Below are 24584 nucleotides of genomic sequence, written 5' to 3'. Positions count from 1 at the left end.
TGGCAATAACTAGAGCTTGTGTGCTAGATCAGATTCAGTGCTGGTTCTTGTGCCGTGCCTTCTACTCAGCAAAATTCTGCCTTCAGGTTTATGATAAGCCTGCAGTTTTAGAGCACTTGATATGCAGTCACACTTTTTTATTGGTAGCTGTGACTTCCAGCTTCATTTGAAAATGTGCAGGTTCCATTTCTGTCACAAAATATGAAACTCAGTTCATTATTCAGGATCAAGAGAATCTGTGCCAAAAACATCCTCAGCTTTTATGTTAAGCATCTCACCTTCACACACAGACAGTGGAAAATCGGGCTCCATTTTGGTCACTACATTTTTAAAACTACTTGCTGTATTACGGGTGGGATCCCCACATCTGGCAAAGTGTTTTAATTAAATCACATTAAAACCCAGTAATAAAATTCAAACTTCAGTATGTTTGAGTCTTAATTCTGTTTTTATTATAAAAATGTTACCAAAAAAAACCACCCAACTATTCAAAGCCTCTGAAAAAAAGATGCAGACAGCGGATGGGACAAGACCAGTGCTTTTCCCAGATACCTTGATAAATGATTGCTAAGAAACAGCACAGTACTTGGTATGCAGCTTTTTCTATAAGGTAAACAAAAGGTTGAAGTGGGGATCTTTGTTGGTTTTTTTTCCCCTACTCATTTTAAGTGGAGGGAGAAGTTCTTATTTGAAGGATCACAGACTAACAGAATGGCTGAGGTTGAAAGGGACCTCTGGATGTCATCCTCTTTAACCCCAGCGCCCATAAGCTGCACCACCTAGGTGTGCTGGTCAGGGTCCATGTTCAGACAGTCTCTAAAGGTGGAGATATTTATGGATATGATGTTGAGTAAACCAACATGAAATCTGTACAAAAACCCTGGTCCACAGGTCTGCAGGATATAGAAGCTTATTTAACGTGTCTGTCCCAGTTAAATGGAGAAGATAAGAGTTGAACTGGAAATGACTTATGTGGGTATAGTCACCTACATCACTTCACTGTGTACCTCTCCAGATGAACAGAAAAGTGACAAGAACTGTTCCCTGCTTGAACCGGGAGGAGAAGAGCCCCATCTGTGCTAAGTTTTAGTGGCCATGGACTGAAGTGTTTTAGTTCAAGCTGATCAGCTTTCTCTTGCCCTGTGTCCTTTACATGACACTGATGTAGTCAGCGAAGGCCTGAGAAGAGTCCCACGAGTCATTGACCACACTGCACACTGCTCTGAGACGCCGCAGTGCTTCTTGAGCTGTTTCAGCATCCTGATCCAGCCAATTCTGAAAGAGCCTTAACTGGGTGAATTGAATCTTCCCCCCTCTCTGCTGGATGTAGCCTTCCAGCTTCTTTGTGAATTCCAGGAGCCCATCAGGCTTGATGCAATTTGAGCTGCCCAGAAAAAAGAAGGACAAAAAAAAAAGTCACTTAAGAGTCTAGGCTCTAATTTGAGCAGTTACTGCTCCATCTAATAGCTGTCTGTGTGAGGATGTTTCAGTGCAAACTTCCCTCAGCCATACAACGTGTGAATGGGCCATTAATTTAAACTGGGAAGAAAAAAAAACCTGAAACACAACAATATAAAGGGCTGGAAGTTTTTAAAAGCTTTTTAACTATGGGAGAAAACCATGAAACTTTCTCTTCTAGTTCCTAATAAATGACTGGAGTAGTCCTCACTATGACCTAAAAATCCTGTTGGACTCAAGCTCCTGTCAGTGCCCTTCAGTCTCATAGCAGCTGACTGGACCCAAGGCTTGACCCAGTCCACAGCTCCCAGTGCAGCCCTCAGCAGTAAGGGATCATTTCTCTCTTAGTGTGGAGAGGAGATGTCAGATCCCCATGTTTCCAGATTAAAAGATCATTTCCCTTGCATAGATACATAAATAGAAAGTTTTATAAGATTTACTCTTGTGAAGAGCACATAATAGCCAAGTGGAGATGACAATTTCAGGATACCAGACTGCTGAAAGGATGGCTATGGTTAGATTCTCATGCCTGCGTACTCCCAATAAGCTGAACCTTTAGGATGTAAATGGGATTAAAATCAAGGAAAACAGTCAGTATTGCAGAAATGCCACCCTCCACCTGCTTTGTGAAGGTTACTGTTTGTGTTTATGGCCATTCAGGCTCAAAAAAAGCTTCAAAAAACAAGAAAAAACAGCAGTAGTTCAGGTTGAAAACCAAAGAAGATGAAAGGAATACAGAAGCATTTACAGGATCTGTCAGGGAATGACAGTGCTCTCCCTGTGCTGGAGCAGTGGGAACAGAGCTGTTCATGCTGATGGCTATGAATAAGTGGAGGTAGATACATTAGTTCTATCCTTAAGAGCAAAGAGGGTGTGCACTAGCCTCCCAGGGGAGCAGAAAATGAAAGCTGCTTTAAGATGGAACTTTGATTCATTTATAGATGTGACAGTGCAACACCTCAGGGAGCACAGCTTGGCCTTAGTGGAGGTTCCCTGAGGTTTTTAAGTGCTCACTGCAGCATTCTCTAAGCTGTTCTTGTGCACGGGTTCTCTTAAGTAAAGAAAAAAATCTGTGCTCAGACTTCTCTTGCTGTTCTGAGCCTAGCTGAGCTCTGGACATCCTGAAACATATTCAGTGTGTTTAGAGCAATAGAATACCTGACATCCAGTTGGCAAAGAGAAGAGGAGGAATCTTCAGAGAAAATGTCTGCCAGGGCAACCAGCCTGTGATTCCCTAAGAGGGGAGAAATGCAGCTGTTAGTTCCCAGCTTGCATCTATCTTAAATATTTGAATGGTCAAGGGGCTGAGATATCAATGGAGAAGGAAAACTAAAAGCATGCATGCCCAGCATAAAGGATTCATCTTCAGTTTGTCCTTAAAGAGATTTAGCCCTCTTCACACTGAGGTGGTGGAAATATTTGCTGACAGGACAGATTATTTCACTAAAAAAAGTCCAGATTTCGTTTGTTTTAAGAGTCAAAATGCAGCTTTGTTTTAAAAATGGACAGAAGCCAAGGTTTAAACACAAACCGTGGTAATAAAAATGCATTTCAGGTGATCCCTTTTGTTTCATTAAAAGATCAGAAAACACTTGAAATGCTTTTCTGAGATATTTCTTCCTGGCCTATAATCCAAAAAGTCAGTTACTTCTGTAAATTCAGTTCCACAGCTTTGACACAAGCTTTTCCTTTACTAGGTCCTGTCCTTTCAGTGGCCACCAAGAATTTTTAAAGCTTCTGAAGCACATAATACCCCAACTTAAGCAAAAATCTATGCCTCTGGATGAGAAGCAGTGCATCTGGTGATGCATCTGCTGCTGGGTCTGTTCCTGTTAAAGCACCCGAAGCAGATCACTCACTGTTCAGTTGCATCTGGAGTCATGCTGATACCTGCTTTTGCCACAGAGGTAAGCAACTGTGGCACCTGGGTGCTTCATACATTGTTCAATGCAGCTGAAATTCTTCCTGTAAAAAAGTTACCTCACCCCCCCTCGCTTGGTGAACTAAGTGACAAAGTTGCTGCTGTTCACACAACATGTTAAAGTGCAGCACTAAGATCACGGGCAGGCAATGCACCCAACTACAACCCTGAAGGCACCCCCTGCAAAGCTGGTCTGAAGTCAAGGCTGACATCTACGGTACGCACCAAGGCGATTCCCAGGCAGTTTGAGGCTCTTCAAAGATGAATTTCTCTTTACTGTATTGATAATTTCTGACAAAAACTCAGTAGTGCAGCTTTCAAACAGCCGGCAGAAAGAGAACGTTATTTCTGTGGAAGAAATGGATTGTCAGTACATGTTAGTACTGCCTTTGCACTTAATTATTCCACAATTACATCCCACAGACAGCTCCAGACTTTAATCTATTTGCAAGAACAAAGCTTCCCTGGCAGCAGACCACGTATGAGAGCACTGTCATTCCATCAGTATAAAGATGGCAATCCTCACACCAGGGAGGTGACTTTGCCAGCTGACCCAGTTAAAAGCTGATCTGCTCTGCAGGTTAAAAATCTTTGAGTTGATGGACTCTCCCCTAAAACATGTGCCAACTTTGCATCTGATCTTCTCTGCCCTGCTAGCACAGGGAGCCAGACTTCCACACACTCTTCCACCAGCACCTACAGGTCTATCCTTGGGACACCTGATATTTTGCTTAACATTGCACATCCAAATACCACCTCCTAAGCGTCAACCAGCCAGTCAAGCACAGCCAGCTGCAGCACCTTTCCAGGCACCAGTGCCTGGGAGTTTGCTGTACCTTGTAGCATGGGATCCTGAAGCAAAAGCAGAACTTCTTTCTGGTGGTCAGCCAGGTTCACATCATGAAAGCTCAGCTTCTTCAAGTTTGGATTACACTCTAAAAGCAAAACAAGTTCTCACGTAAAGTACTGTCTGGTCTTAGGATAAAAAAAAAACAAAACAAAAAAACAACTGATGTAACTAACAGCTAACACCCAGAAACTGTACTGTACAGTGCATAAACTGCTGGATTGTGGATAGTTAAAAAGAAACCATCCTGTTGTGCAGGGTCATCCACATGTTCAATAGAGAAACTGGGATGGCTGGCACCCATTTTCTTTTCTCAGGTAATTCCAAGAATTTCTGCACTGAAAGAACAGACTCACCCAAGCTGGTTCCAAAGTAAAAATACATGGATGTGAAAGAGCTTAGAGTTCAGATGCAGGAGGCTCAGGAACCTGGGCAACTAAGGACTGCTGGCAGATGTGCCCCAGCAGCTTGTGCAGTGGAAACACTGCCAAACTAAAGCTGGGCACAGCAGAATTGCCAGCGAGGGCAAACCAAATAGGCCCTGGCAGAGTCCAAGCTAACTGACAAACAAGCAGTGATGCTCCAGGGATGGGGGACTGCAGCAAGGAAGTTATTCCATGTATCACAGTGATACTAGCTACAAGTTAGCAGAGTACCTTTGAGTGCCTGCAAAAGGAGCCCCAGCTCCAGAGATGAAGGCAGTGTGGCGCTGTCAAGGGACAACTGCTGAAGGGACTTTGATGCCTTAAGCACTGGCAGCAGCAATGCGGTGTGCAGAGGCTCCCTGGGGAATCGGATCTCCAGCTGCTCCAGGCAGCACTCTAAGACAAGAAAAAAAGGAAAAAAAAAGAAAGATTGATCTGGAGTACCTGTCTTCAGCACAGCTAGGTCCTGGAGCAACCAAAAATCTGTGTGCCCTTCTATCTTTAAGGTTGGAAGAGCAGAAGCTCCTAAACGATTTAAAGACCTGGTGGGTACATTGCCTGTGGGCTGCATGGACAGTCATGGCTAGCAGTTTAGGCCCAGCCTTGTACAAAGCTGTGCTGTATCAGGTTGGCATGCAGCAGTAAGATGCTTTGTGAAAGACTCAGGCTCCACAAGAGCACATCATAGACTGGGAATGACAGCGCATCACCATCTCAATCAGAAAGGGGAGGCTGTAATCACTTAATTACATGCCACTGTGACAATGCAGAATTCAGCTCTCATTTACGTGCCACATCCCACTCATTGCTCAGAATCAGTTTCCTACCTGGCATTTCTGCATTACTGCAGCTTGGATTCCCCTCTGGCCTGTTTCCCTCCAGTTGGTTTTTGAGGTCAAAGCTGACTGAGAGTGTGTGAAGCCGGGGAAAGACACTCAGGATGCAGCGAACAAGCTCCATGCAGGGCATGTGGGAAAAGACGTCGCTCACACGCAGCACACGGAGGTGGCAGTCTGAGCGTTGGGAGAGGGCCCGGAGCCCAGAGAGGATGCAGAAGATGTTAGCACCCAGGCCTGGAACAGCATTTGTAGAGAAAGGAGTTAGGTGTGTCTGTACAGACACCGGTGCACCTGCAGCTGGAGCTATACCGACAGCGGAACTTTCAGCCCAGTGCCAAGCAGTGGAGTCAAAGGCTAAATTCACAGGTTCCTCCTAGGTACTCTAACCATATATGCTTAAGTTACAGGACCAACTATACACAGGAGATGGAGATCTGGTTCTTCCCTTCTCCTTTTCTGGACAGTTTTTCAGCACAAGGCTGCAGGCTGTTTTCAGATAGATGAGGCCCATTCTCATGCCACGCAAAAGTCCACTTCTCCTGGGACCTGGCACTGCCAAAGAAATTCGTTACAACTGTATAACGCCCTATTCCAGGGTTACTCAGAAATCAGACTGGTCAGAATAAAAAGAGTTCTGTTTTACCTGGACTTTGTCACTCTATATATGTCCCACATGGCTACAGTACAGGATGCAAGGATGCAAGACCAAAATTGAGTATATTCAGGGGGGTTGAAACTAGATGATCATTATAGTCCTTTTCAACCCAGGCCATTCTGTAATTCTATTTCCTGCTGCTAGTAAAAATTAATCCAGGAGCCTTTCATTGAATCACAGATAAACGAAGAAATCCATATTGCAAGCATGGACCATCACATCTTTGAGGATATAGAATTATGCAGTTTGACTTCTAAGTGTTTTGCTTTGTCTTTTGCAAAGATCAGCACTTAAAGATACAAAACCAGTAAGTGACAGATCTGTGTCCAGATCAACAGAAATATACAATTATCACAGGCCTATTTTCCTCAGTTCAACACCCACAGAGCTTCCTATGCTGCATTCTCTGCATATCACCACTGTCCATTATCAGTCATTCATCCTGTCTCTCACCCAAATGGGTTTGTGCATCCACATGGACAAATGCTCAGCAGATTCCTTTGAACATTCCTGGAAAAACCTGCAAGCTCAGGCCGCAGCTCCCCACAAAGGAGGAGCCAGTATCTGACCAGAGTTTGATTTGCCACCCATTCTGTCTCTGGGCCACCCCATCTGTTCTTGTGATCCTACTGGGCTTCCACTGCATCTCCTTTCTCCACCCCTGATGTGCTGTGCTTTTGCAGCTGCTTGTTTTCATCTCAGCACCATTTCAGACATAAAGATTCCTCTCATATTCCTGACTGTCTTGTAGCACTCGAGCAAGTCCTCACTCTAATTGAACATCTCTGCTAATGCCATTCTCAACATCAGGAATCAATACTCTTACAACACTTGTTTCAGTAAAAAAATAAATCAGACCAAATCACAGCTGAAAGGAAACATCCTGTTCACACCACTAACCATTGTAAGACAGAACCAGGTTTTCTAGAGACACCCAGGAACTTAGCAGGTTACTCAGAGTCCGACACATGTCACCAGTCAAAGGAATGGACAACAGTTCCAGCGTGGACACACTTCGGAAGCGACGAGCAGCTTTTAAAGAAAAGATCCCGGTGGACCCTCCTCTTCTTTTACAGCCAGCGTGGCCAAAGCACAGAGATCCTGTGGAGGAACTAGTCCAGTTATCAGCGTTTTGTCCCTCTGCTATTGTGTTTTGGTCAATTGACACTGAGCTGTCCTCTCTAGCAACAGTAAAAACAAAATCATACAGGTCATCCAGGTCAGCACAAAGTCCCCTGCTTCGTCTGAGGCAGCGGCGTTTCTTCCCTACCGCAGACTTGATCCGTCTGCGTGACTTTCGAAGCACAGAGCGATGGGACAGCTGTTCTGAGAAGCAAGAAGAGCCTCCTTGTCCGCTCCTGTGCTCACAGGACACCTTGATGTTTGCCTCCTCACAGGCTTGGTTCTCCAAAGAACAACAATTCAGTCCAGAGAGGGCAGTGTTCTGGCCAGCGCCAGCCACCGATCCATTCACCTCTGCTTGCATATCGGCCTTCTCCAGGGCCATAGGGGATTCCTTCTGGTGCTCACCATCACTCCAGTCCCTCTCACTGCAGCAGCCCTTCTCACGTTGATCTTGTGTTGACTTCTGGCTTTGAGCATCGCCCTCCTCTCTGCAAAGGCCACACGGGCTGCTGTTAAATGTAAGAGCATTTCCTGACCGCCAAAACCCAGCACTCATGCTCAAAATGAGAACAAGAAGAACTGTGTCAGGCACAGGCCAGGCACACATGGACACGTGGCTAACAGAGCCATGGTGAATCAGCCGGTGAAGGAGTAAAACCAGTGAACGCCTGATGGACTGGTCAGAGGAGAGGAGGTGCTGGAACTTCAGGATCCGCAATGAGCCTGCCAGGTTCTCAAGAACTTTTTGGTTGTGCTCTGCAGCGAGCTCCACTGCGCCCTGCAGCATGTTGCACAGAGTAAGCTGGCTAACATGAGGTGAGCTGTGGAGCAGTGGTGAGAAATGATGGTCATTGAGACGCCAGTCAGAGGAAACATCCAAGACACCGTGAAGAACATTTGAGAAGAATGTTTCAAAGAATTTCTTCCTCCAGCAGGGTATATTCTGCAATTAAATCACCTTAGAGTCAACCAGGATAAAAACTACTCAACAGGACCATGTTAACAAAAAGTCAGCCACCATCTTTCTCACTCTCTTTGAATCAAATTATTACATAGGTAAACGCAGTATCCAATGAAGCTACAGCTAGAACAGTTAGCTTCCTAATTCTCAACGTCCTTCCTCTGAGTATTTGTTCTAAATACGGTGCTGCTCCCACTGTTAACTTTTCATCCTGCTCTGGCCTAATTTATATATATTCAGTAGTTTGAAACCAAAGCTAAATCACATTTCTGCCAAGTAAAGAACACACCATCAGGAATTTTCTTCCCAAGTGGCCATGGCTAATTTGGTGACCATTCTTCTGTGATACTGAATCGATGGAGCTTCTTCAGTTTTCACATGTAAAATACTTCTTTCAAAACTCCCTCTCTTCTGTGTTTTCTAACACATCAGCAGTTTCTGCACGTGTGTGCTTAACCACAATACGAGATATTGTTTTTACCTTCTGCTCCCCTAAAAACTGCATCTGTAAAGGCAGAATTTATTCTTTCAGCACGCTTACTGCAAGTCATAGGAAGGCTGCGTATAGTGCATTTCTCACAATAGATGCTCATTTCCCATAATTATTCTTACACAAAAGCCACGCCTTGGTCCCAAGCTCTACAAAGACTACAAAGTGCCAGCAGCGCTCAGCAGACGTGGCATGCTTGAGTAAAACCAGAACCTGGCTGTCAACGCAGTTTCCTCACCTCTGAGTTGGGGGGCCTGGTTTTCATCACGTCATCCCACAGCTTGCGCCAGATGGGCTGCGTGGACAGCCCTGAAAAATGAAACCAGGTGCTCTCAGCCCTTCTTCCCCAGCTGGACGTCCTGCTCAGCATTCCCACCGACAAGGGCAGGCAATGGAAGCAGGGGGGGATGCAGGGTCAGCAGGACGAGGAATATCTTCTACATTTACCCCTCAGAGTGCGATGAGGTAAAGGCTGAAGGTGAATCAAATTAATGCCTAGTGCTCCTGCCTGGAGCGTCCCTCTGGGTTGGGCCTGTCTCCAATTAAGTTGGGGTCCCTTCAGTTTGGGGTGCATCCCTCCCCTCCGGGTTTGGGGGCAGTGATCCCTCTGGGGTTGGGTTACCTCCCTCCAGGTTTGGGGGTGCATCCCTCCAGGGTTAAGAGAACCCTCCCAGGCCCGCCCCCCGTCCCCCACCTCCCTTTACCTGCTCTCCGCGCGGCAGCCTCGGCTCGCTCCAGACGGAACACGGAGAGCAGCGGCAGGAGACCCCGCAGGAGGTGTCCGGGCAGCGCTGCGGAGAGCGAGAAGGAGACGGCGGCAGCGTGCGGGCAGGTCCCGCTCCCAGCAACCCGCGCCGCCGCCGCCCCGCGTCTTACCCCAGACGTCGGGCTCCAGGGCCGCCATGCTGCGGCTCACGGCCGCCGCGCTCAGCGCCTGCAGGCTGCGCGGCCCCTCCACCGACATCGCGTCCCTCGGCTCCGCCATCTTGGGAGGGACGAGCCACGCCTCCCTGCTTCCACCGCCATTGTGGGGGGTTGGGGAGGAAGATCGGGCGGCCATCTTGAGAAGGTGGCAAAGGGTTTCCCCTTTCTTACGCTAGGGCCAGGCAGGCCGGCATAGCGACCGTGGGCTAGCAGACAGAGTGCTGCAGTAAGGGCTAAACGCCCGGTTACAGCGTTGTGATTTCTGGAGATAAGGGGGGAAGGGGGGGGGAGAAACATAAACCGGCAGCCATGTTGAGGAGGTCAGGGGTGCGGCCACGTTGGGAGGGGAAGCGTTAAGGGCGGGAAAAAGTCAGGGAGCGCTTTTGGATCACTTCCGCTTCCGGAGCTGAGAGTGGCACTTCCGGCGGGTGACCCTGGTTAGTCCTCTCGTACCGCCATGGGGCTGCGAGACACCGTTGTTCACGCTGGGGAGCCCGAGGTGAGCGGAGCCGGGCGGGGCGGAGCGCGGGGAGCGCGCTGCGAGCCGGGATGAGGCCCGGTGTCAGGGCGGGCGGTAACGGCTGTGCTTTGCTTTGTCCACAGGAGGAAGAGGAGGAAGAGGAGCTGGTGGTGAGTCGGGGAGTGGGGTGGAGGGCCGGGGAACACGCGGCGAGCTCGGGCTGCGGGCCCCGGCTGCCAACCGGGCTTTGAAGACGAGGAAATCCGAGGTAAACCGCCGCCCTCCGCGCTTATGGCGTGCCCGCAGGATCCCCTCACCACGATCAGGGAGCACTGCGAGCAGACGGAGAAGTGCGTGAAGGCCCGGGAGCGCCTGGAGCAGTGCGATGCGAGGGTGTCCTCTCGGTCCCACACAGAGGAGCAGTGCACGGAGGAGCTCTTCGACTTTCTGCATGCTCGGGACCACTGCGTAAGTGCAGCGCTGCCGTGTGGCACATCTCAACGGTGCTGGGAGCTGAAAGGCCTTCGGCTTTTCAGTCTAGGTGTAAAAATGGGTTGCTGTTGAGTCGTGGCAGGAGCTCTTAAGAACTGTGGGCTTAACGCTTTTCTCCCTGAAAGGAGGTTGGGGTCAGCATCTTCTCCCAGATAACTGCGATAGGATAAGAGGTAACGGCCTTAAGCTGTGCCAGTGGGGGTGCAGGTTGGGTATCTGGAAAAATTTATTCTCAGAAAGAGCTGTGATGTGCTGGCACAGCTGCTCAGGGGGGTGGTGGGATCGTTGTCCCTGGAGGTGTTCCAGGACTGTGCAGATGTGGCACTGAGGAATGTGGGCAGTGGACATGGTGGGGTGGGTTGAGGTTGGACTGGGTGATCTCTGAGTCTTTTCCAACCTTAACGATTCTATGACTTACCTTTTTAAGCTTGAAAGATTTATAAGAAATCTAGTTAGTTTGCTGGAATTAACTTGTTGCAAAAAAATGAGGAGAGCAGATGTGCATCAGTGACCTAGAGAGCCAAGAGCCTGGTGGTAAAGCTGTGATGGTTCCCAGCCCTTTTGTACTGGGACAACTGTCAGTTACTGAGCACTTTGTCTCCTTTTCAGGTTGCCCACAAACTCTTCAGCAAGCTGAAGTGAATGCAGGAGTGATTGTCCATCTGCTTCCACAGTCCATCAGAAGAGCCTCATCGGTTCACAGTACTGCTTCTGCCTGTTTATTGCCAATGTGAAGTACAAAGTGGCTTCTTGGCAGTGACTGAGCACCAGAATGTCACTGTGTCTGTTCTCATCGAAGATGTGCAGCTACACAAAAACCTCGTGAATGTTCTGTAGTTTTCCATATTAAACATTTAAAGTTCCTGTGGAAATGCTCTCAGCTTATTTCAGAGTCCTTGTAGTGCTCATTTGTACTGGTATGGAATTATGATGAAAGTAGTGAGGCTCAGAGCCCACCCCACCTGCTCGTATCCAGGAGAGACTTTTTCTCCCTTTCCCTCCCGTAGGAATTTCCGTTCTGTGCACCCTTGATGAGCAGAGGCTGATGCCATCCCACTGGTAAAAACTCACCTGTTGGAGCAGCAGACACCACTGAACTTATGACTTATGCTGTTCATTCAGTGAGTTGAGACTAAGTTGGTCTTCCCAGAGATGTTGCTACCCAGAGGAAGTGAAGGGAGGCAATTATGATTCCTATAACACGCTTCACTCCTGTGAGCTATGAGGTGATGCCATTCCTGTTTAATGTGCCTCTGGGGAAAGCCTTCAGCTGCCCCTGTTGCTAGCAGAGGTTGGAGGAGACTGTTGTCACCTGTGTGTTGTGGCCCAGAGCAGCTGTCCCTGGGGCTGCAGGTGGGCACAGTGGTGGTGCCATCTGAGTCTGAGTGGTGGCCTGGGGCGCTGCTGCTGTAGTACCACTGTAAGCATCAGCCCTTTCTGCTGCCCTGGGGCTGTGGTGGTGAGATTGAATTCTCAAATCACAGAACATCCAGAGACAGGAGTGGCCCTAGGGATCATAAAGTGCTACCTATCAGTTCAGGCTCTGTCATTCTGCTTCAGAGCAGGAGGTTTAACAACAAGAATACTACAGGGCTGTTTCCTTGGGCAGCAAATACTTCCTCGTCTCTTTGACCAAGCAAAATGGCACCTTTTAAATGCAGCTGCTATTAGTGCAGCAGTAGCAGCAACGCAATCCTTTTGCTGGTGGTTCTCAAGCTCAATCCCTAACAGCTCGAAACAGCTCTATTCGCACAGCTCTAAGGTCCGCATTAGGCCGGCTCAGCTTACCACATTCCCCGGCAGCCTCGAACCCGAGGGAGGGCTGGGAGCTCCGGTCCCGCCCCGGAAGGCGCTGCTGAGCGCGGCCATGGCGGCGCGGAGCGGGCGGGCGGCGATGCTGCTGCGGAGAGGTCCTGTGCTGGGGCTGAGCCCGGTGCCTCGGCGGTACCTCTACAAGAAGAAGTGGGTGAGAACCGGGGGGAGCTCCGCGCTTGTTTTCTTCCCTCCGATCCGTCTTCGCTGTGCCTCTCCCATCGCACCTCCTTTTTCTGTCCCCATTTCATCCTCTTTACACCCCTAGCTCTGTTACTTCTGCACCCTTTTCCCTCTCCCCGTTACACCCATCGCGGCTCCCATTGCACCCTCCTTCACCCCTCACCCCTTTTATCCCAGCTTACACCCCATACACCTCTCCCTGAGCCCTCCTGCCTTTCCCCTCCTAAATGCTCCGGGTTTTGGGCTCCCAGCCCCTTCACCCCTTGGATGTCTCTCTCCAAAGGCCACCACCTCCCCGCGCATCCCGGCCACACGCCTGGCACTGCACCACTTTGACACCACTTACAGCCTGCAGCTGCAGGAGCGCTGGCCGGCCGTGCGAGCTGCAATGCTGTGCGAGCAGAAGTATGGAGCCCTGCTCAACAACTTCGCCTCTGCCGACCTGATTGCCCAGCAGCTGGAGCTGCTCAGCGCCACCGATTTTGTTTCTGAAGCTGCCAGAAGGGCGCGGTGTTGGCAGGAAAGTGAGGGTGTGGAAGTAGAGAGGAGGAAAACTTCCCTGGAGGGGTCTGGTGGAGATGGGACGATGGTGCCAACAGAGACGTCACCGCTGCTTCATGCCTCTGTCAGCTCCAACATCAAGTGCTACACCTTCCCCAGGGGTGACATCTCACGCTTCCGTCCTGCGTGGTGAGATGGTTCTCCTGCTTCCTTCACTCCACTTTTAACCATAGTACAGGCACAGTCAGGCTTCTGGTAATGCTTTATTGACTGCCCCTTATCTGGAGGTGCTCAATGCTGGGTTGGATGGGGCCCTAAGCAGTCAGAGCTGTTGGGGGGCCACCCAGCCTATGGCAGGGGTTGGAGCTGGCTGATCCGTCCATAAGGTCCCTTCCAACCTAGCCATGCTATGATTCCATGAGTCTGTGTTTCTGTAACTGTTCCTGCTACAGACCAACATTGGTAGTTGTAATGCTGTAATCTATAATGTGATAGAAAGCTCAGCGATAGTAGTGGGGTGGTACAGTCCTAGGCTGCAGCAAATGAGAACAAGCCCAAATGCAGCAGCCATGGACACAGAAACAAAGGAAGAAAAACTTCTTACCCTTAGATGTTCTCCAGAGAGATAGCCTCACCTCCACTGCCAACCCTTAAATGAGGTCTGGGAAGGGCTGGATCCTGACTCTACATCTTCTGGTTACTCCCCTGGGTTGGCCCTGCATTCCCACCAGGTGCTCCATCACTGCTTCAAGTCGTGACTTAGCATTTCTGCTGCACCAGTGTCAGGCTGTTAGCACCAGGTCCTTTTGGCCATCCTCATCTTAGTTTCCAATTATATTTTTTTCCCTTGCTTTCTATATGCAAAATGGTGGTTTCCAGGCCAGACTCTCTTGGGATTCTCAGCTACTATCTCATGGATGCAGCATCCCTCCTGCCTGTTTTGGCCCTCAATGTGCAGCTGAATGACCTCGTCCTGGACCTCTGTGCAGCTCCAGGTGGCAAGACGCTGGCTTTGCTGCAGACTGGGGCTTGTGGTAAGTGGAGGAGTTGTTCCTCAGCCCCATTCTGTTACAAAGCTGAGATGGAGAGAGTGTGGGGTACATGATGATGCCTCTCTGTTCATCTTTTCTGCTTATAGGAGTTGGTGTGTTGTTTTTTTTTTTTTTTCCAGAGTGAATTTCTCAGCATGCTGTTTCCCATCTCTCACCTCAGGGCATCTGGCAGCCAATGACGTCTCCATTTCCCGAACAAGGAGGTTGTACCACATTCTCAATAGCTACATTCCCAAGGAAATCAGGGAGACTGTGAGCGTTACATCGCATGATGGAAGAGACTGGGGAGAGCTGCAAGGTGGAACTTTTCATAAGGTGAGTGGTTGGAAATCAGTGAAAGGAATCATAGAACGGTTGGGTTGAAAGGGACCTTAAAGCCCTTCCAGTTCTAGTCCCTGCTGTGGGCTGGTTGCCCCCACCAGCCCCATCTGACCTGGGGCACCTCCAGGGATGGGGCACCCACAGCTCTCTGGACAACCTATGCCAGCACCTCACATCTAGTTTAGTTTCTTCCTGTTTCAGAGGAGGACAGCAGTGTAATTGTATAGCTTTGCATAGCCTGATATGCTGAACAAGAGCTAAGACTAAGCCAGATACAGAGTAATATTTCCTCTGGCTGTACCCTTCCTCCAGGATCTGTGAGTATGGGTATCCTGGGTTGTATTTTTATCTGGTGGCATAAGCTAGGCAAGGTACAGAGGGCTGAGTTTGTCTGTCTGGTGTGGTGGAAGTATTGGGTGAGGTGGTGCTGGGGGATTTCTGAGACAGACCAAGGCCCAGAGCTGATGTAGGATCTGTGCTGCTGCAGGTCCTTGTGGATGTGCCCTGCACAACAGACAGGCACTCCGTCATGGAGGAGGAGAACAACATCTTCCACAAAATGAGAACCAAGGAGCGTCAGATGTTGCCAATGCTGCAGTTGCAGCTGCTGATGTGAGTGAGCTTGAAGCTGTTTTGTTGCTGTATGGATTAGCACTGAAACCTCTTCTTACTTATACGTGCCTAGTCAGGAGCTCTCCCCACCTCATATGGGTTATTTGCTGGCTTCCTTATTGCTGTTGTCCCATACTTTCCTCTTCCTCCCCTGATGGTATGTTTTTTCCACCTTGTCCACAGGGCCGGGATCCTTGCTGCCAAGCCAGAGGGGGAGGTGGTGTACTCCACGTGCTCCCTGTCTCAGCTGCAGAATGAACACGTGGTCGAGAGAGCGATAGACGTTGCACAAACCCAATTCAACATCACTGTCCATGTTGAGGACCTGAGCCACTTTAGGATGCTCTTCCAGGACACATTTTGTTTCTTCTCAGGTTGCCGACTGGGGGAGCTCGTTCTTCCTCACCTCACAGCCAACTTTGGGCCGATGTATTTCTGCAAGTTACGCCGAGCATAAGGGATGGCAGATCTGGGCTTGGGGCAACTCAGCTTTCCTCACTATATGTCTCTGGGCCATCATGTTTGGAACTGATGTTGTTTCCCGATTGCTGGCTATCATGAAATACCCTGAATGTCCAGGGAGAGCATATTTAAAGGATATTTATTTTTCTTTTTAAATGTCTCAGATGGGCTAAATTGTTTTCACCTTATGTGAACGTGTTCAGGATAATAAATACTAGCTGGGCGTGGATCTCTGGCTTCCTACTCTACCAGCTCTCTACTCTCCTGTCTGCTTTTAGAAAAAGCAGCGTAAGATCCTGAAAGAAGAGGATCTGAAGAGTGTTCCTCTGCTGGGGTTGGAAACACACTCGTGATGCTTGAGGTCTGCTGGTGGAAAGAGCTCAGTGCTGTAGAGAGGGATGTGTTGCCATCTCCCACAGACAGGCTGAGAGGGGTGTGAACTGCCACACGTTCTGGGTGCTGTGTAATGGCCAGTGGGAAAGTGCATGATTTTGGGTAATAACTGCACTTGTATGATTGTATCCATCAGTGGAGGGTTACTCAAGTTTATTATAATATTTTTATTTTTGTGGGCAGAATAGTGGTGCAGTAATAGATAGACATGGATGTATTCCATGCAGGGCTGTTAGCCACATAGTTGCATCCTCTGCCAGCAAGAAAACACTACTGAGTTTTCCCTTATTCTTGCCCTGCTTCTTGCAAGACGCTGCATAGATGGAAATGAAAGTGACCACCCACCCGTATCCATCCTTTCAGGAAGGTGCAGTTCATGGATTGTTGATCATTTGAGCTCAGCTCTCTGCGTCACATCTCTGACAAGTGTTGGTGTGACTGCACAGTGTGCTGGTGGGGAATGCTGTATAGTTATTAATGCAGCAACAGTGACTGGTTGTTTTCAGCCACTGGTGCAAAAAAGGGGAAAAGGTTAACGAGAAGCAGAGGAATGGGGGACAGGTGTGTTGCGAAGCTGCAGTGTCCAGGTGGAGTCTTTGGGTATTATCATTTTTCTCCCAAGGAAGACTGATGCAGGCAAGATTCCCTTTTACAAAGAAGTTTGGTGCTGTGAAGTCTTCATCACTGTGATGAAGTGCTGCAGTTTTTATGCTGATGTTTTGGTCTCTGCCTCAGCTGCTGGGCTATTTAGAGCTGAGTCCTGCAGCGTCTCAGCCAGGACAGGATAAGAAGGCAGACTTACAGCCCTTGTGATGGCTACTGAGGAAATGGCTGTGTCCTTTAACAGGATCTGTGATTGTCAGCAAGAAGAGGGGCAGGAAATAGCTTTTCTTTCTTCCGTCCCTCCTTACTGTAATTCTATGCCCTTCAGATTGCAAAAGGGAGCAGTGACGCAGAGCTGTCCCCCTTCCCACCCTGCTGAGGTGGGATTGGAGGGGCTACGCTGCTCTCTTTGCTCGGCTGAGGGTCTCCACCTCCTTCATGAACCGGAGGCACAGCTCCTCCTGCCACGGCAATGCCACACATTGCACGGCCACGGGCAGCCCCACAGCTCCTTCCACAGCCTGCAATGGGGACACGGGCGGTGAGGGGACGTTTAGGAGCTGCTGTTTTCAGTGACACCGTCACTCTGAACATCCAGCACTTCCTGTGTCACATACCTGCTTCAGCATCCTGTCCCAGAGGTCATCACAGCATCCTCTGTAGAGCTTCAGCTCTTCCTCATCGGCCTCTGTCACTGTGCTGACAGGTACGACCCCGGCGGGGAAGTCGAGGACGTTGTACAGCATCGTAGAGGAGATGGCAGCTGAAAGAAGAAAAACAGACAATACATGTGGCCACAGGCTAGTGTGCCTTCAATTACATCCGTGTTCTTTGAAGGCCCTGAGAAGCAGCTGCTGCTTGGAGATGAGATTAATTAGGGCCGATCATCCACAAGTCCCAGTCCTGTTACAAGGCCAGTCCTCTCTGCCCCCAGGGAGGCCAAAGCTCACTTACAGAGGAGTTTCCCAGGGAACCCTATGGTGAAGGCTGGCCCCAGCACAGGGCACAGCATGACATCCAGCTGCAGTTCCTTCCATTGGGTGATGAACTCAGAGCGGTACACCTGTGGGAGGAAAGGGGAGACATGCTGGGAGCATTTCAGTTTCTTTGGAGCATGCATGGCGGAGGAACCCTTGCTGAGTCACAGTGCTGCCACAGCAGATAGAGGTCACTGCTGACCCAGTCCTGAAGTAGAACCAGCTCTTGCAGTCTCTTAGTGCTGATATCCCCAAAGGGAGGCAGACACTAAAATCCAGTGTATAAGCATCTGTCTCCACAGCACGTGGACAAAATATGGACAGGAATTTGAAAGGTCGCTCCTTAGCTGGCCCTATTGCACTGGGGCAACTGAGCATGGGCATTGACCACTGTGCAGCCAGTCAAGTCTTAAGTGGGTTGACCCGAAAGTCCCAGCTATGCCATTCTCAGCTCTCTTTTGTGCCTTTCTTTCTGTTCTTCTCAGCACCCCACTTTCTTAAATACTGATGCCTCCACAAGCCTGGAATTTGCCCTTAAGACTCAACTCATAACATGATGTTGGAGAGAAAAATCCTCAAAACGTACCTCTATTTGATGCTGATGATCCCACATTTCCTTCACTGACCTGTGAGTGGAAATCACAGCAACTTTTTATAGCCATTTTGAAGCACTTTGGTGAGGAAGAGAAAGTGCTCAAACAATTCTCCAGGTTGATAACCCTCAGTGATTTTAGCAATTCCATAAAGTAATGTATCTTGCCCAATTTCACCCAAGTTTCCTTTGGCATTTGTCCATACAGTTAAACAACAAATGTTTGGAAGATTTCTCTTCCTACCCAAGTCCCCTAATCCTTTTAGTAACACTAGGGACAGTGTAACACCAGAGGAGTGGGGAAACAAGCTCTTGAAATCTGAAGCATCCAGGGCAGGACAGGTCCTGCAGAAAGTGGGTCAGAACCTGTTGTGAACCCAGCACCCTCCACCCCGCTGCAGACAGAGGAGAAGGTAAAGTTCATTTCCACAGACACTCCTGCAGAGGATGCTGTCTTACCTCATGCCACCCAAGGCGTTCAGATAGTCGGCCATGCGGGGAAACTGGAAAGGAGAAGAGTTGCTGTTAGGGAGATGAGGTGGGGTGCAGCACCTCCCAGCCAACATCCACTGCTGTCCTGCCTCAGCCCTTGAGGAGGGATGTGACAGTGCTTAAAAAGGCTCCACGTGGCTCTTGTTTTGCTTTGCTTCCAACCTAGGATAGAGCTTCAAATCTGACTCCCCCTGCCACAGTATCCCAATGCATGTAGGAAACCTGGCACCAATAGATATAGCATTTGGAGAACCTCTTGCTGTGGGCTCTGCACTATTCTTTCACAGCTCTTAGCTGGTCTTGTTCTCGTTTTCCTTTGCACTGGATAAACCCCAGCAGGATCCTGGAAAAGACCTTCCCATATCACAGCATGTGCCTTGGCCTGAAGTCCCAGTGTTCCTAGTTGGAGGTGTATGGAGATGCCAGTACTATCCCACTTTCAAGAACCTCAAGGCTCACTGACACCACTCAGCAGAGAATGAAGCCAGGAACTCACCAGAGGTTTAAGAATCAGAGCCAGCATCTTCTTCCCAAGCCTTGGGATCCTGCAGAAATTCACCTGGGGTTTTAAGCTTGGATCTACAATATTTCCTGTACTGAAAAATGACAAGAGGAGGGGATCATGTCGGGGAGCTGTTGGCCCTTTCACAGGAAGCTGAGTATCTCCTGTTTGGGGGTGTGAAAAGAGCTGGTTTTGCTGTGAGTTGTGCTCATGGGCATGGGGAATGCTTCTACTTACAACACATCCAACCAAGCACGGCCTCCATCAGCAAAAAATGTCTTCAAGAACAGTTCAGTCATGACATGGTGGATGTGAAGTGGAGAGAAGAGCACCAGCTGCATGAAAACATAAGATCATGTGGCAGCCTGAGGATGTGAATAATTTCCATGGCCTGATTATGGCTATAGTTGTAGACCTCTGGAGTAGAAGCCTCCCTGGGCTCCTCACACTGCTGGGCAGCCCTTTGCCATCCCAGCCGTCTCTGCTCCCATAGTGGTGCTCACCTCATGCCCAGCTGCCTGAAGAGCCTCCCTGGTTTCATGCACTGCCCTCTGCATGCAAGGAGGCAATGGGAAGTAACCATCTGTGTCATAGTATCCGATCCGCAGGGGAGCGGAGCTTGAGTACACCTGGAGCAAAGGAGACACCAGTCTGGTGCTGCCTTCCTCCCATGTTGGGGTGTCTCAGTCTGATAAACCACAAACCACACCAGTACTGTCAAGATAACCGGGTCCTTGAGGCATGCAGAACCCTTGAGGACAAGGCTCACCTCCTCATCGAAGGGGATGGGGGGCACGGTGGGATCCAGCTGGAACATCTCCTCACAGAGCAGCGCCTTCATGCAGAGGGCCAGGCTGTCCACATCCCTTGCCATCGGCCCCAGTGCACACTGAACTGGCATGGGATGAGAGAAAATGTCTGTGATAAATAAAAGGGGTGTGCCATCATGCAAGGAACCATTGGGCAATGAGAGGGGATGTTCTAGATTGGCCCCCACACAAATCTTGGCAGTCTCAGCCCTCCTCAGGCCTGGAGGATGATAGAAGATCTCAGAGATGACATAACTTCACTGAGGTGACCCCAGGGAGACATGGCAATTTGCACCTGGGCTTCTAGAACCCACATCAGTGTCCTACAAAGCAGATAGAAGCAAACCTCAGCTTCTACCACATTCCACTCTCCCTGCTCTTTGCAGCACCTGGAGAGAAACAATCTGAAATTCACATACCTGACACAATCCCATCAACTGGGCCATTAATTCCAGACAGACTGCAGGAAAAGAAAAAAATATATGGTTATTTCAAGTAAAAGAAAAATGTTCCCAACCTGTCTGAACGCATTGTTAGTCTTCAGGTCCTGAAATAGAATAAATTTGAACTGAGTAAAACAGAAAATCTTGATGAAAATGATAACAAAAAATCCCAAACCACTTTTGTTTAAGCAAAAATTGTTCAATTTTGGAGCTTCCAGAGATTTAAGGACTGAAACTCAGACAGGTTTGAATTCCCATTCTCTCACCAAAGACACCCTACACGAACAGGCAGCAGATCCGTCTGCTTACTGACTCCTCCCTGAACATGGCAGGTAGGTGCACAGGGTGGCTGTGAGCTAAGAGTCTCCTAGCAGAGTGGGAAGAACAGACCCCAGCACCTACCTGAGCCTTTTGGCTGTGGGTTTGAGGCCACACAGCCCACAGAAGCTACATGGAAGACGGATGCTACCACCGACGTCCGAGCCAATGCCCAGGAGGGAGCCTCCCCCTGCAATCAGAGCTCCTTCCCCTCCTGAGGAGCCCCCGGGGGTCTTCTGGTGGTTGAGGGGGTTCAGCGTCTGGCCAAAAATGAGATTGCTGCAGTCATAGCTGTGGAGCAAACCAGCAAGGAGGATGTAAGGAGCAGCCAAGCCCCTTGAGTTAGTTGCCTGTTCCTTGCAGTGGGCTTTCATGGCATAGCCAACCCCTCCTTCCACTCTGTAAATCCTTCACACATGGCTCGTTCCCATTAAGCCACCTCCCATGCACAAGTGCACTTGATTTCTGTTATGCCATTGTGGGATTTTTCCCCCTTAATCTTACTGAAAAGCCATTTTCAGTTGAACTGAGATTGTTGGCAACAAATGGAAGTCAGATTTGTCTGGGAACATCTCAGGAGACAGGAAGAAGTCTGTCCCTAAAACCCATGAGCTACAGGCTGTGTTTTAGGTTCAGGAAAAGAGACATTTCTAATGATGTATGTTACTTGAAGAGGGATTGTGGCACATTGGTCTTAGCGAATGGGATGGCGCCTTGTCTCTTCAGAACCTTAACAAGGACACTGTCCTCCTGCTCTGGAGTGCCGAGGAACTTCACGAGCCCACAGGTTGAAAGATGCCCCTGCAGAAAGGAGAGGTGACAGTGGACAGTGTCAGCACAGTTTCCCTGCTGTTTTGGAAGGAATATCATAATCATAGAACAATAACACTGTTGGGTTGGAAGGGACCTTAAAGCCTATCCAGTTCCCAGCCCCTGTCCAGGGCTGGTTGTGCCCAGTAAATCAGGCTGCCCAGGGCCCCATCCAGCCTGGCCTTGAGCACCTACAGAGGTGACCCACAGCTTGTTTGGGCAGCTGTCCCAGGGCCTCACCTGTCTCTGAGTAAGATCTGGTGTTCGCTTTGGGGTGTACTAATCCACTCCCTTACATGAAGGGCCAAGGATTCCCCCTCCTATCATAAGCACAATGCTGCCAAACACAGGGTTAAGGCTTCTCCTAAACCTACCCTTGCTCTTTTTCATGCTATTTCTCTCCCCTGACATAGATGCAACATTGCAGGCATTCTTTATTCACTTGCTCAGGATCAAACCCAGAATCCTGCTGTCCAGGTGAAGCATCTGCTGAACGTTCAGGGAGGGAATACAAGCCCTTGGCAATGACAGCATGGTCCTTTTTTCTGTTAGCCTTGGTGTCTGGGTCTTATTTTGGGCTCAGCATCCTCTTAACTGTGTTGGTAAATCAGCATGGAGCTGATCATCTAAGAAATCATCACGACTCATCAGCAGCTCCTAACTCCGTGGGTTGCAGAAGCGATGAGATATGGAGTCACAGCCCCAAGCCTAGCCAGGTTCCTATGTTCATTCACTTCACCACCTAGCCCAGCTCAGGATGGGATGTTTCATGGGCACTAAGGGAAGCACCTTGTGGCCAATGTGATCCTTGATGCTGACAGGAATGCCATAGAGAAGTCCTTTCTTCCTCTGCTGTTGTATTTCCTGGAGCTGCTCTTCACACTCTGGGATGAAATACTGCACGCAGTTTGTCTGCTGGGTCACTTCCAGGGCCTTTTCCAGACAGATGGAGGAAGAGGTGTTAGTTAAGAGCAATGAAATGACATGGCTGCATCCAGTAGCTATCTGGATCTACAAAGTGAGAAGCTTGGTTTGAATGGTAACCCCCTCCCCACAACATCTGAAAGGGCTCAAACCATCTGAAAGGGTTATTTGGTGATGGCTATGACCCATTAGACAGAGATATCCCTGTCCTTCTGCATCCTTCTTTTGGTATCTGCTATATTAAAGGCATGCCATAATCAGCAAGTCACCATCCCACACATCACAGCATGGATAACATAAGCAATTTGCCCTTAGGATGCAAATAGGCACTCACCTTCTGTACGTAAGTATAAAGGACAGTCCTGGGGGACAGAGACCCTTCCTGCAACCTTCCAGCGAGTTCCAGCAGGGGCAGGGACAGGATGGCATCTGTCTTGTCACTGGGGACCTGCGACTGAAAGATGAAGAAGGATGATTTAGAAATACATACTTGTAGCTGCTATGCTTTATCTCCAGATATTATTATTATATTACTGCTGTAAATGTTGAGTTAATTGAGCTGGAACACGTGGAGAAGAAAATAGGGCAGGAATGAAGGGGGTTAGAAATGAGTACTGCAGAATTCAGGGCTGCATTCACGCTGGCTGAGTGGGTGCCTGGCTCATTCACACACTTGTCACCTCCTGGTTGCTCACAAATGACACTGAGTGCCCTGTGTTTCACTAGTAAAATAGGGTCACATTTTCTGGGCAGCCTGAGAGGCCTTATTTGCTGGAAACTCTGGTAAAATTTCTTTTGAAGACTCTCCAAGAGCTACTAAGAACCCAAGTTTCACAGCCAAGGGTATAGGCGTGTGGACAGATGTGTTACCTTAGACTCAAGAAGAGTTTTTGCTTCCACCATATAGGCAAGAGATATTTTCACACCCCTAAGGATCTACAGGGTTTGGACCAAGTGCTGATCACCTTCATTGGTAATGACCTTCATTGGTTCAAATCCTCTAGATCTTCAGAGTCTTTGTCACCTTTGTCCCAAGCCTCTTCCAAGTGTAATTCGCATCTCCCTGGCTGCAAGCTTTCACCACATCTCCTCCAGCTCATCCAGCTTCAGAAGATGTGAGCTCCCTTCCTCCCAGGGCAGCCCTTGCTGAAGGCTGCCAGCACATCTCCCCTGGGATCCTTGTTATAAAAGCTATGGAGAGGTGAGGTAGGAGGAGGAGCTGAAGAACATGAGCGGACACCCCAGTGGGTCTTAGCTCCTCACGAGGATGGGTTACCTGCTCCCTGAACTGTTGGACAGCTTTTGCCATTTTCTTCACAGCTTCATCCCGCATCCTCCGAGCCTCTTCCATCTTCTTCTGGATGTGCCTTTTGCCCAGCCATTTCCAGACCACTACAGCTGCTGCGGAACCACAGAGAAGGACAAGGGCAGCAGCAGGAGCCAGCTCTGTCTCTGGCAGGAGCTGCCTCATCACTTTGTGCGACTCTCTGGTCTTTGAGGATGGGTTGAGAATGAGAAGCAAGACAGGGGGAGGCTTCCCTGTCTCCCTAGATCAGTTCCTCCTCCCAGAACCACTGGTGTGGCTCAGCAAATAGCTTATAAACCCAAAGCTGACCTCTGCAGAGGTGCCTTCAACGGGGCATGAAGTGGAGAATGATTGACCGAAAAGTGCAACAGGTTAAGCACGCAGAGCTAGTGAACCCTGGCTGTATCGGGTTTATGCAGGCTGTCTGAGCTGCAGGAAGTTCTCTGCTGGGGAGGAAGAGCTGTGGGATCTGCTGAACAAAAGAAGCAAGGAAATAGCTTGGCTCCTGTTTCCTGCATAGCCTAGGAAGACAATGAAAGGAGGGGGGAAAAAAAACAGTTCGAAAGTGCAAGATTTCCCTGCACAGAGATGAGGATGGTATGATGAGAGGATGCACGTTTGTGGGGTACTTACTCATCCTCCAAGCTCTTTAAACCCGTCCTACTCCCATAGGTGTCTAAGGCTGCTTCAAGAGCCCTATCAAAGAATCACTGAGGTTGGAAAAAAAAGCAATAAGATCACCCAGTCCAACCCCACCCCACCATGCCCACTGCCCACGTCCCTTGGTACCACATCCCCACAGTTCTTGAACACTTCCAGGGATGGAGACTCCACCACCTCCCTGGCTAGCTGTGCCAAAGCATCACCACACTTTC

General features: G+C 49.2%; 4 protein-coding genes across 4 annotated transcripts; 2 read left to right on the top strand and 2 right to left on the bottom strand.

The window, feature by feature from the left end:
• Positions 1-1149: 1149 nt before the first annotated feature.
• Positions 1150-9706, bottom strand: LRRC41 (leucine rich repeat containing 41; the record flags this gene model as incomplete). The annotated part of the gene is made up of 10 exons (XM_079536582.1): positions 1150-1384; positions 2617-2692; positions 3605-3727; positions 4216-4314; positions 4883-5047; positions 5479-5724; positions 7046-8213; positions 8960-9030; positions 9426-9512; positions 9598-9706. 10 exons carry the CDS (start codon positions 9704-9706, stop codon positions 1150-1152), a joined length of 2379 nt encoding a protein of 792 aa, XP_079392708.1.
• A 396-nt stretch (positions 9707-10102) lies between these two features.
• On the top strand, positions 10103-11476 carry UQCRH (ubiquinol-cytochrome c reductase hinge protein; the record flags this gene model as incomplete). The annotated part of the gene is made up of 4 exons (XM_079536384.1): positions 10103-10144; positions 10249-10275; positions 10412-10573; positions 11207-11476. The coding sequence occupies 4 exons, from the start codon at positions 10103-10105 to the stop codon at positions 11237-11239; spliced, it is 264 nt and encodes an 87-aa protein (XP_079392510.1). The 3' UTR covers positions 11240-11476.
• A 988-nt stretch (positions 11477-12464) lies between these two features.
• Positions 12465-15535, top strand: NSUN4 (NOP2/Sun RNA methyltransferase 4; the record flags this gene model as incomplete). The annotated part of the gene is made up of 6 exons (XM_079536281.1): positions 12465-12563; positions 12876-13282; positions 13973-14127; positions 14306-14460; positions 14954-15078; positions 15262-15535. The coding sequence occupies 6 exons, from the start codon at positions 12465-12467 to the stop codon at positions 15533-15535; spliced, it is 1215 nt and encodes a 404-aa protein (XP_079392407.1).
• A 1396-nt stretch (positions 15536-16931) lies between these two features.
• LOC306947008 (vitamin D3 hydroxylase-associated protein-like) lies at positions 16932-23874 on the bottom strand (the record flags this gene model as incomplete). The annotated part of the gene is made up of 15 exons (XM_079536173.1): positions 16932-17057; positions 17154-17299; positions 17491-17599; positions 18100-18139; positions 18565-18608; positions 19094-19193; positions 19337-19434; positions 19603-19728; positions 19869-19993; positions 20328-20368; positions 20754-20960; positions 21337-21470; positions 22269-22412; positions 22738-22851; positions 23680-23874. The coding sequence occupies 15 exons, from the start codon at positions 23872-23874 to the stop codon at positions 16932-16934; spliced, it is 1749 nt and encodes a 582-aa protein (XP_079392299.1).
• Between the last annotated feature and the right edge of the window lie 710 nt (positions 23875-24584).

This window comes from Tetrao urogallus (assembly GCF_951394365.1).
Source record: "Tetrao urogallus genome assembly, chromosome: 5".
Classification (NCBI taxonomy): Eukaryota; Metazoa; Chordata; class Aves; order Galliformes; family Phasianidae; genus Tetrao; species Tetrao urogallus.
The sequence above is the reverse complement of the archived record's forward strand: the minus strand, read 5'-3'. Positions and strand labels throughout refer to the sequence as shown.